The 11,714-nt window shown below is 39.0% G+C and overlaps 1 protein-coding gene across 4 annotated transcripts; it reads right to left on the bottom strand.

Annotated features, from left to right (window-relative positions):
• Window positions 1-688: 688 nt before the first annotated feature.
• Window positions 689-10,622, bottom strand: LOC104248595 (ubiquitin-like protein 1). Of its 4 annotated transcripts, none has more exons than XM_009804886.2 (6): window positions 10,331-10,622; window positions 8,822-8,962; window positions 8,433-8,591; window positions 7,915-8,043; window positions 1,874-1,943; window positions 689-869 (listed from the first exon to the last, which is right to left on the bottom strand). In XM_009804886.2, the coding sequence occupies exons 2-5, from the start codon at window positions 8,936-8,938 to the stop codon at window positions 1,902-1,904; spliced, it is 447 nt and encodes a 148-aa protein (XP_009803188.1). In that variant the 5' UTR covers window positions 8,939-8,962; window positions 10,331-10,622; the 3' UTR covers window positions 689-869; window positions 1,874-1,901. The 4 variants fall into 4 exon arrangements, with proteins under 4 accessions (XP_009803188.1, XP_009803189.1, XP_070019053.1 ...); XM_070162952.1 differs by lacking the exons at window positions 689-869; window positions 1,874-1,943 and adding an exon at window positions 7,023-7,822 and having other exon boundaries at window positions 10,331-10,362; window positions 10,472-10,622; XM_009804887.2 differs by lacking the exon at window positions 1,874-1,943.
• Between the last annotated feature and the right edge of the window lie 1,092 nt (window positions 10,623-11,714).

Genomic DNA, 11,714 nt, shown 5'->3' with positions numbered 1-11,714 from the left:
ACTCTTCATAAGGCCACTAGACGGACCAAAGCATCCTGAAATACCGGGGTGCGATGAACCCCTCTGGAACCTGAGCTGGCCCTACTAGAACGGTCTAGCTAGAGCCTCCTCATCAAACTCTACCTGCCCCTACCTCAGCCTCTAGCACGACATCGGCCTCGTCCTCTGCCCCTCGTAGGAGCTTCCACTGGGGGCTCGGGTTGCTGATCAGCTGATGAAGCGGTACGTGTTCTCACCATCTGCGAAGGAACAAAAGTAGAGAGTTCAATTAACATTGAGAGATCAAATAGCATGACAGAGAAGAATAGAAGTGAAATTGTTCCTAAACTCTATAGCCTCTGGGGGATAAGCATAGACGTCTCCGCATCGATCCCTCAGACTCTACTAAGCTTGTTCGTGAATTTTGAGACCTAGGAAACCTAGTGCTCTGATACCAACTTGTTACGATCCGTAATTTTCACTGTCGGGACCGTGATGACGCCTAACATCGCACTCGCTAGGCAATCCAATGTTAGAGTTTTATTCACATTTTTCCTTTCCTTTACATTTCATAGAATAAAATTAACAAAGCTAAATCAAGTCGAAATAAATGTGAAAGTACGTAATTAACCTATTATCTATATACTATTAACAATACCGAAACTATTACCACCCAAAAACTGGTGTCACAACCCATGAATATACTATGAATATTTACAAATATTGGTCTGAAAGAAATTACATCTGTTTCGAAAAAAAGAAAACATGAATGTAGAAACATAGGAGGGGACACCAGGGCCTGCGGACACCAGCATGACTACCTTGGGTCTTCTAGATGAAATGTCTGCAACTGACCTCTCGATCAGCCACTACCAGCTCCAAAATCTACACTGAAAGTGCAGAATACACTGTTAGTACAACCTGCCCCATGTACTGGTAAGTGTCGAGCCTAACCTCGACGAGGTAGTGACGAGGCTATGGCGGGGCAGTTACAATACAACCTGCATACAATATATAATAAAGCGAAAAAGAAGTACAGTACAAAATAAAACAGTAACTAGGAAAAACATGAATACGCAACTCAAATGTCTTATCAGTACCCAGCTATAACCAATCCTTAGGTAAGATACAAAACCACAGAATAACTTTATAGCAGAAGAAGGATACATAACAATAAACTAATGCGGTGCGCATCCCGATCCCACGATATAATCAGTAACAATATGAACATTCACCCTTGTTACTCCTTATCAATCCACCCTTATTCCTCCTGTTGCGGCATGCACCCCAAGCCCATCGTACAATAACAATCTACCCTTATTACTCCTCAATATATCACCCTTATTCCTCCTGTTGCAGTGCGCAACCCGATCCCACTAGACATTCACATTTCACCCTTATTCATCCTGTTGCGGCGTGCAACCCGATCTCACCATATCAGTGCCAATCACAGAGTAAGAATCGAAATTTCAGAATTTGGCTCAAAACCTTCCACAATATTTAAGCCTCAAACCCAAGAAACAAAAGGCTATACAATTATGAAACTTCACCCAACTAATACTACACAACGAGCCCAACCAAAATATACCATGAAATACCGGTAACCAACTTAAACCAATAATGTAATACAATAAAACTACAGAATAAGTAATACCTTCAATAAAGGAAACAACATCTAACAAGAAGCAATTAAATACGGAAGCACCAATAAGCACGTAGCAGTTAAGACAAGAAAACAATATATTAGGAACGGGAAAGGGAACAAGCTAAACAAATAATTTGATGGCGCATAGGTACTCGTCACCTCACCTATACGCCACACACATGGATTTTCACATAGCAAGTAAGTCGGGGATCCCTAATCCCTCGAGTCAAAGTTAGACACAATACTTACCTCGATCCACATGTCACTCACTGCTCAATTATCGCTTTTCCTCTAGATTCCATCTCCAATCCACTCGTATCTAGTCATAATTAACTTAATCACATCAATTATCGCTCAAGAAATCAATTCCAATGCATAATTATAAGTTTCCCAATATTTTCCTCAAAAAGTCAAAACCCGACCCCGGACCCGCTTGGTCAAACTCGAGGTTCGGACCAAAATCCATTCACCCTCGAGCCCAAATATATAATTAGTTCCGGAATCCGACCCCAAATCGAGGTCTAAATCTCCAATTTATAAAAAACCTCAATTCTTCCCAAAATCCCTAATTCTACCATGAAAAAACAAGATTTATGGCTAGAAATATAATGGGTCTTGATGAAAATTGAATCAAATGAGTTAAAGAACACAAACCTATGATTTGGTGTCGAAATCCCTCTTCAAAATTGCTCCTAGGTCGAGTTCTAATGAAAGAGTTGTGAAATTTTTGAAGAAATCCCATGCTGGTTCTGTTTTAAAATCATTGGACAGGCCTTATTCGCGTTCGCGAAGCTATGGCGGCCCACGCGTTCGCGAGAAACCCTTCGCTTTCATGAAGGCATACTCCCCCAGCCTCCGCGTTCGCAAGCCAAGTGTCGCGTTCGCGATGAGTTATTTTTCCCTACCCCAGGTCCTACGCTTCGCGTTCGCGAAGGGTAATGCTCCCAACGCTCCGCGTTCACGACCAGCACTTCACGTTCGCGTAGAAGGATTCTCCTTCAGACCAACATACTCTCCGCATTTGCGAGAGTCCCTTCGCGAATGCGAAGAAGAAGATACCAGATGACAGTTGCAGCCAAAAACACTAGATTTTTCAAGTCTAAAACATCCCGTAGCCTATCCGAAACTCACCTGAGCCCTCGGGGCTCCAAACCAAACATGCACACATGTCTAAAAATATCATACTAACTTGTTTGCGCGATCAAATTTCCAAAATAATACCTAGAACTACGAATTTAGCACCAAATTGCATGAAATTTTCAAGAAAATTCAAAACTTTTATTTTTTCACCCAAAGGTCCGAATCACATTAAATCAGTTCCGTTTCACACTAAATTTTACATATAAGGTTTAAATATCATAACGGACTTGTACCGGACTTTGGAACCAAAATACGAACCCAATACCTATAAGATCAAATATTAACCAAACTCTTAAAACCATTATAATTTTAATCTTTCAATTTTAAAATTTATTTTCCGGTCTATGTACCTCGGAATTCGATTCTGGGCGTACACCCAGATCCCATATTTTACTACGGACCCACCGGGACCGTCAGAATACGGATCCGAGTCTGTTTACCCAAAACGTTGATCGAAGTCAATAAAAATCAACTTTTTAGGGCATAAAATTATTATTTCGTCAATTTTTTCACATAAAAGCTTTCCGGAAATATGTTCGGACTGTACACGCAAATCAAAAAGAGATAAAATAAGATTTTTAAGGCCTAGGAATATAGAATCGAGTTCTAAAACAGAAGATGGTTTTTTGGGTGATCACACTAATTAATGTTTTATGACACGTAAAGACAAAAAAAATAGTTGTATTCTCTATCTGAACAAACTGAAATTGACGAACCGAGTAAATCAAAATAGAACTGTACAAAAACTGAATCATACCAAAGTTAATTAGGTTTTGTATTGATACAACATTTTAAAAAAACGAATACCAAACATACCGAATCAAAGATCTATCAAAATCATACCAAATTGATCGATGAACAACCAGCTCAGGAACCCGAACAAATTAGCATAGAAAAAGAGTAATTTTCGAGATTTTAAGTTTTTTAACAGATATCTCTCTGAAATTTAATGTAAATGCCAAATTTAATCTAAAACTCCAATGGGACACAAGACAAAGGGAAAAATTCGACATGGAAAATGCCTCAATTAATTTTGATATTTAAGTAGAACAGATAAAACGTAGAATTAAGAGGAAGCGAGAGAATTAGGTTGTTCAAATAGTCTTTTTAAAAAGGAAAAAAATGTATACTCTTTTTCGTCCCACAATTTTTCTAAATATAGGTCATATAAATGACACGATTAAGAAAATTCGCTGAAGTACTAATTTCATCTTCTTTTTTGCCTTTTCAACCTTTTGGTATACTTTATGTTAAAAAAAAAATATTGTAACTAATCTATATCTATCTATATCTATACTACATTAAAAGCACGAAACCCCTATCGAAATATTGTTCGTCATTTTTATCCTTCATATATGCGTTCCACGATGGATATAATTGTAATTGTAATCAGAAATTCCACATGTTTCCGATCCCTGAGCCTAACAATAATCAAGGAGAGAATGCTATAGTTGGTTTAGGAGTTTTAAATGAATGTCTAAGTGTGGCTTGCTTGAAAGATGATAAGGGGAGTGTTGAGATATTGGTCATGAAGGAATATGGAGTAAAGGAATCATGGACATCATTATTTTTCATAATGAATTTAGAAATAAATCCTTCTTATGGATTTGTAGTGCCCTTTTTCGTGACAGGAGATGAAGAACTAGTTTTGGAGATATATGATCGTAATAGAAAAATTGTTATATACAATCCTAAGAATGATAATATGCGAGACATTGTTATTGACGGAGAGAAAATAAATGCCATGATTAGCTATGTGGCAAGCTTGATCTCGCCAAAGGTGTGCTACTGGAATGAGGAGGAGCACAAAAAATTTGGACAGCTAATTTAAAGGCTTCCCTAACTTCTTTTTTTCTATTTTTTTTTCTATAATGACAAAGTTGAGGAATAGCATAAATGGTCTTTGGTCTCCGGTGGATTTAAATTATGTTCCGTAGTCCTTTGTTCTAAGAATAAGTTTCTGATTTGGGCGACAAGTTTTTACGTTCATTTGCTGTGACTGGCAAAAGTCATTTTCCTTACATCTATCTTAAATTAAATTAATTTTAACTTTATATTAATTACTCCAACTAAATCAGAGAGTAATTTGATTGATTTCTCGAGTAATAAAGATTAAGAATAATGTGTGTGTATATATATTCAAAAAAGAAAAAGAAATCACACTATTAAAAATTCACAGGGATGCTTACACAGTTACACTTCCACTTGTTTGACTTGGTCCACGGTGTGGTGGCGGTAACATTTCTCCATTGGAGGTTGATATGGATTTTGTGAATATATAACTCTATATAAATAACTTTAATTTTTAACAATTTAAATATATTGAAAAACTTTGAATGCGGTTGGAAACCAAAATTGTTTAGGATTTGATACTATGCAAGTTTATTTAATTCATGTTTATTAGGATTTGTAATCAAATTAATATCTGAATAGGTTTTTCTAATTTTAGCTAAAATAGGTTTCGTACTATTATAAATAGGGATACTGCTAGCTTATTTTAAGTATGAAAAATTATGTGAAGAATTATAGAGAATGTGCGAAGAAGGGGAGAATTGTTGAGCTCTTTTAAAGATTTATAATAAACTATTTTCTTCATCAAATACTGTTTTTTTTCAAATATAGGTTATAGTTATATAGCAGTTACTAACATCTTCCATAGAAAAGTTGGGGTTTAGTAGGGTAATATTATCGCAGCTTTCCTTGATGGAAAGCCAAAGAAACAAACGTTCATTTCAAACACGAAAAAAGCTAGTGGTATATCTACCTAGCGAAACTAAGACCTAATTAATACGTGTCTTGTTCAGTCTTAAGACCTAATTAAACTAAGACCTAATTAATACGAAAAAAGCTTCCGGTCATATCAAGCCCCCACGAGTCTTAAGCAAAATAATATCGAGAATGAGACTTGTTCGAACCCCCGAATAAGACCTAATTAATACGTGCTAAGGCATTCGAAATCTTTGCAAACGTAAAGAAAAGAGCAAAAATAAACAAGCTTAAAGAAATTGTCGAAGAAAAAAGCTGTGTATATGTATATGCTCCCTCCGTTCCAATTTATGTGAACCTGTTTGACTACGCACGGAGCTTAAGAAAAAATGAAGACTTTTGAAATTTGTGGTCCTAAACAAGTCAAAAAGGGGTACAGAGTGTTTGTGTGGTTATAAACGTTTCTCATTAAGGATAGAATTGGAAGTTTAAACTAAATTATTTCCAAATTTAGAAAGGGGTCATTCTTTTTTGAACGGACCAAAAAGGAAATAGGATCACATAAACTGGAACGGAGGGAGTATTAAAAGATCTTTACAAAGGCCAAATGTCCTCAACAAAAACATCTACAAAGCACCTAAGCAGCAACCTGGTCTTTTTCACTGGAGCTGACCTCATCACCAGGACCATCGGGGTCCGCTCCGCCACCAGATCTGCCGGAACCCTCGGAGTCTTCTTTGCCTTTAGGATATGCCAACTTCTTGGTCTCGACCTGGAGCCTCTTGCCGATAAATCAAAACCCCGGGCATGAGCCTCGTCGAGAGCTTCCCTTCGGGACTACCACTTCACATATTCAACACAATGTCTTTCAGGCGATCCTTGGCTGCCTCAGCATCATCTTTGTACTGGGCCACCATCTCATCAGCACCGGCCTGACTATTTCAACCACTGACTTGGCTGCTTTGACCTACTTGGCAAGGGTATCCCGATTGGTATAACCGAGCCCAATTGAGACTGGAGGTCCTTGATTTTTTGGGACTGGGCCTCAGTTTTCTCTCTCACTGCTCGAATTTGAGCCTCCGTCGAAGCCAGTTGTGCCCAGGCAGTCTCCTTTTTCGAGGCCAAATGATCTATCATGCCCTTCCACTCTTCGGCCTCGACCTTAATTACATCCATATTGGCTCGGAGTTGGTCGATCCGACCGAGCTTATGTTGTTCCTTCAGGTTCTGACCGTTAGTTACCGTGTTTAGCTCGTCATTACTAACTTCAAAGATTTTTACTGTTCCACCAGGACAGCGTATTCTTTCTGAGCCACGTCCAGCTCAGCTCGAAGGCTCTTGACTTCTCCTTCATGTTGCTCGCTGAGAAGCTTATAAATGTATCTCTTCTCAGCAAGCTCTTTAACTTCAGCTTCCAGCTGGATCAGCTCATCCCGATATCGGAGGAAGGTTTCATAGTGAAGTACTGAGACCAGCAAATATGAGAAGAGATATTAGGATCATCGAGAACTAAACATGAAAAATAAAAAAGTGTGGTAACACCTTACTCAGTTCAGCACCTATTGTGCTTCATTAAACAGGCGTGAGGCATCCTCCTCGTTCATTTTTGCCTGGCCTTCGTCGGTTACCAGGCACCGAAGGTAGCTAGCTATACCAAGGGGGCGGAAAGAACCCGAGCATCCTCATGGACGGTGATAACGATTTACCGCTCCCGGTCATGATCCTTGCTCAGAGCCGGGAACCGGTTGACGAACCTCGGGCTCGAGTTCGACCCGCCAATCTCTGAGGATGGGCTTTTCCTCGGCACCCCAAAATCACCCAATCCGTTGAAGTCCTCCAGAGCGGACGGGTCTACGCCGTCAAAGAAGTGTCGAAGGGGATCGTCCACTCCATAGGCCCCCTCGTTTGATCGCTCCTTGTCGTTTGGGTTTCGTCGAACATTGATTATGTGAACAAAGGCGATGCCGTAATATCTATAAGGCTCGGCGAGGCAGAGCCAGCATCTCGAGAGTTCTCGGCCCTCTCTACAGCATCAACCTCAGGAACTATAGAATTATTAGCCTCCATTGTTTCCCCCTCGCCTGCCGCTCGTTCTTCCAGGATAGATAGCTCTTGGGCCATAAACAGTTCGTCCTCGTCGGGCTCATCCCTGAGACGAAGGAGTGAGTCCGAGTCGAGCACTCAGGAATTGGAGGTTTCCTTTGGCTTGTGAACTAGCCTCCTTCTCGGTTTCTTTTTATCCGAGCTTGGGGAGCTCGGATCCCTCCTCCTTTTCCTCTCTCAGGCCTGCCCCGGAGCAGGAGACTCAACAGGCAAGTCCTCGTCCCCGACTGCAGGCCTAAGCTCAACGTTCTTAGGCAAACATGGAAAAGGAAGTAAAGGAAATAAGAACGCAATGCCAGAAGAAAAAGCTCAATACAACTTAATCGGGAAAGGAACCTTACCATGGGAACGGGCCTCCCAACGTCCCTTCGAAGGTTCGCGCCATGAGCACTCGGAGTAGGGCATATGTGATACAATACCCTCGACCCACTCCTTGAGCCGAGGAATAGCATTCGGAACTCGAGCAAGGGCTGCACCACAATAAACGCCAATAAGAAAGGGGAAGATGAAGCATAAAATTGATGCTTGAAAGGAGTTGTACTTTACGGGATATATTCCACCTCTCGAGGAATGGCCTCCACTCGACGGGTACCAGGTCGGTAGTCCTCACCCGGACAAAACGTCCTTGCCAACCCCGATCCCGGTCCTTACCAACGCTTGAAAATAGGGCTTTACTGGCCCAGCGTACAAGCTTTATCAATGCCCTACCCCCCCTCCGGACGGAAGATTTGGGGACTGTATAAGTGGAGAAGATGATCGAGGGTGAACAAACACCCATTGATTTTTGTTCACAAAGAATCAGAGGAGGATCACGATCCTCTACCGTGATAGGTGAATTTGGGTGAGGCATACATCATACCTTCAACAAAAGTCTAAGATGAACGGGTCCACCGGACCCAAAGTAAAGGGATAAGTATACATCATCTTCTAAGGCTTTTCCACAATAGATTAGACGTTGTTGTTCCATTCGCGTCCCAATCAAAAGAGATACGTGTTCTTTCAAGTTCCATACTCTGCCCTGCATAACATCACAAATGGAGATCAGCACATAACCAAGAACCTTTTTAGTGATTAAAAAAGCGAATGCATGCATAAACTATGTGGTTGTGCAAACGAATATAAGAATGGTTTAGGGTTAAATATGCACAATTAATGTATCACACAAATTTCTTTTACTTAAAGAAATAGGTAACAGTTGAGAAGTTTGCTATCCATCTGAAACAGATAGTCCTTAGCAGAGGTAAGTACCTGATTGCTAATACGCAAATTGTGGGTTTGAGAATTCATAGTTTTTACTTTTATCTCAATCGTCGTATCAATGCCTTCAGATTTATGGCGCTCAGAAGCTTCACCAGTGTGAGTCATTTCCTTTCAACATCGCTTAAGCACCTGAAGCAGGTAAAAGTTATTAGATTTTAGTGTTTCTCGATTGTTTATGCGTTCAACATGCAGATCAAGAAAGTTACATCCTCAACACCAATATGAGACCAGAAAGTTACAATGAAAATGAAACAATTATAAACAAGCGGTAAGGTAGTTTAGCCAAATTTCAACTTTGATCCATATGTCATGGAGTATAGGGAAAACTTAACAAGTTAACCGGCAACTGGTCTTAACCATACAGATGGAAAGTAACATTTATTCGAGAACCAGTCCCATTAATTTTAAGTTCTTACCATTATATGTACATATTATATCGAAATCTATCATTACTTTGGAGCTTATTAAGAATTCTAATGTCAACTTACAATGTGTGCATCCTAAAGACTTACATATAATAAACGCCAGAGAAAATAAGGAGAGACAAGGCGAAAAGGTTACCACTAATGAATCACAAACAAATAAAGGAAGGTGAATAGATCTTACAGATCTTACAGCTTATGCAGAAACCCTAACAAAACTTATGCGCAGGTTATGTATGGTTATTGCACGCATATGGATACGACCTAGTTTGATGGTGCTACACTGTAACAGGGATAAAAAGACACATATTCATCTAAACAAAAGTTTTGCATGGCAGTATGTATATAGATTAGAAAGAGGTAAAAGCGAGTAAACTACATTTTACTGCCAGATTTGGAGCAATGACTAGTAATAGGTCGATGCGCATATATATGGGAAGAAACAGGCAGGCTCATTATGAAGCTAAAATCAAATTCAACAATCAAGAAAACAACCAATTCATGAAAGTTATTTCATTCTACGGCTTAGATCAAATGAAAATTCATTTTCCAAAAGGTGCAAGGTTAGGCGCACATCACGATTCGATCATTGACATAGACAACAACTTGGTATATAAACGGAGAAGGGTAGAGGGGCAGGCCCATATGTTTCGAACCTTGCACCACAGACCCTCGAGATATCTCTCCTACTACAAAAAATCATATCATCTTTTAGCACATGCATGATGCGTTTTCATTCGTGAATTTTTTTTCTTGAAGCACTCAACAAACTAAAATGCCTAAAGCAAAAGCTCTTTTAAGTGTTAACACAATCCGGATTGAAAAAATTGAGAGAAACACTCAAACACCCAAATTTTATCATCAAAATAAGGACATTCCCATATATGCGGTTTTTGATACATAAACTGAATGTAGGGTTTAGAAATCAAGACTTCAGAAACTCCACCAAAACAATTCAGATAGAAACAATCAAACTAAAAATTAAGAAGCTTTATCAAAAACCTGAAAACTCCCCACAAAAATTCATCACTCAATTCACTGAATAAAAAAGGTAAAATCACTGGGTAATAATTACCTGAAGAAAAAGAGAAGAAACTTATGTAGCGTCTGTTGGGATAAAAAATAATCTCGCTCAGGAATAATATCCACAACAAATAATAATAACACAAGAGAGTAACAATGAAACCAAATATTTTAGCGGGATAAAATACAATACCCGAGTGGAGCAATATTACCACTATAATATTACAACTCAGTAGTGTCAAGAGACTACTACAACTTAGAAAGAAATAACACTCTTTATTTAAAACACCTCACTACAATATTACTACCACTCACTAGTTATCTCACAGACCACAATCTGTGGATTACTCTCACTGATTTATGCTTCTCTCGTTGTTTGGTGTGATTCAAATGAAGAAACGAGGCTGCTATTTATAGAAAAAGTTTCCTTGTTTTCAGTCAATCATGGCATGCTTTGAAAGTTTGTTTTCAGTCAATCATGACATGCTTTGACAACTTGCAATTGCAAATTGGATTTGCAAATTGCATCAGAAATGTAGGCGCCTAACTTTGCCTTTCTCTTATCCAATCAAGTTTTTTTTTTCTCTTTTTCATTTGTTATTTTTATTTAGGGACCCTACAAATCTCTCCCTTAATTTTTATTTTTCTTCTTCATTCCAAGTCTTGATCTCAATCTTTGAAAAACTTCAAACTTAAGAGGCTTTGTGAAGATATCTGCAACTTGATCATGAGACTTCACATATTTGAGCCCGACTTCCTTCATGGCAATGCACTCTCTGATGAAATGATACCTTGTATCTATATGCTTGCTTCGATCATGATATACCGGATTCTTGGCGAGTGCCTGTGCAGATTTGTTATCAATACAAATCTCTGTAGCTTCCATTTGTGGCAAATTGAGCTCCTTGTATAATCTCCTTAGCCAAATATCATGACAGGTACATGATGTTGTTGCTATATATTCAGCTTCACAAGTCGAGAGAGTAACAATGGACTGTTTCTTTGAACTCCAAGAAATAACAGAATCACCCAAGAAAAATACAAAACCAATTGTACTTTTTCTATTATCAATATCTCCCGCATAATCAATATCACAAAATCCCACAAGGTTGAAATCATTAGAAGAAGAATAAAATAACCCAAAATCGATCGTACCTTTTAGGTAACGAAGAATTCTTCTAGTGACCTTCAAGTGAGTAGAGGTAGGAGCCTCCATGAAGCGACTTACTCCAACTGCAAAAAGTATATCTGGTCTGGTACAAGTCAAGTACCTCAAACTTCCTACAAGACTTTTAAAGAATGTGGGATCCACTTTTTCTCCTTCATCAAACTTGGACAATTTTGTCCAACTTTCCATCGGTGTGTTCACGGGGTTGCAATCGAGCATGTTGAACTTCTTCAATATCTCCTTTGTATAGATTTCTTGAGAGATAAAA

Source organism: Nicotiana sylvestris, chromosome 11 (genome assembly GCF_000393655.2).
Source record: "Nicotiana sylvestris chromosome 11, ASM39365v2, whole genome shotgun sequence".
Lineage (NCBI taxonomy): Eukaryota > Viridiplantae > Streptophyta > Magnoliopsida > Solanales > Solanaceae > Nicotiana > Nicotiana sylvestris.
Note: the sequence above shows the minus strand (reverse complement) of the source record. Positions and strands in the feature narration are given on the sequence as shown.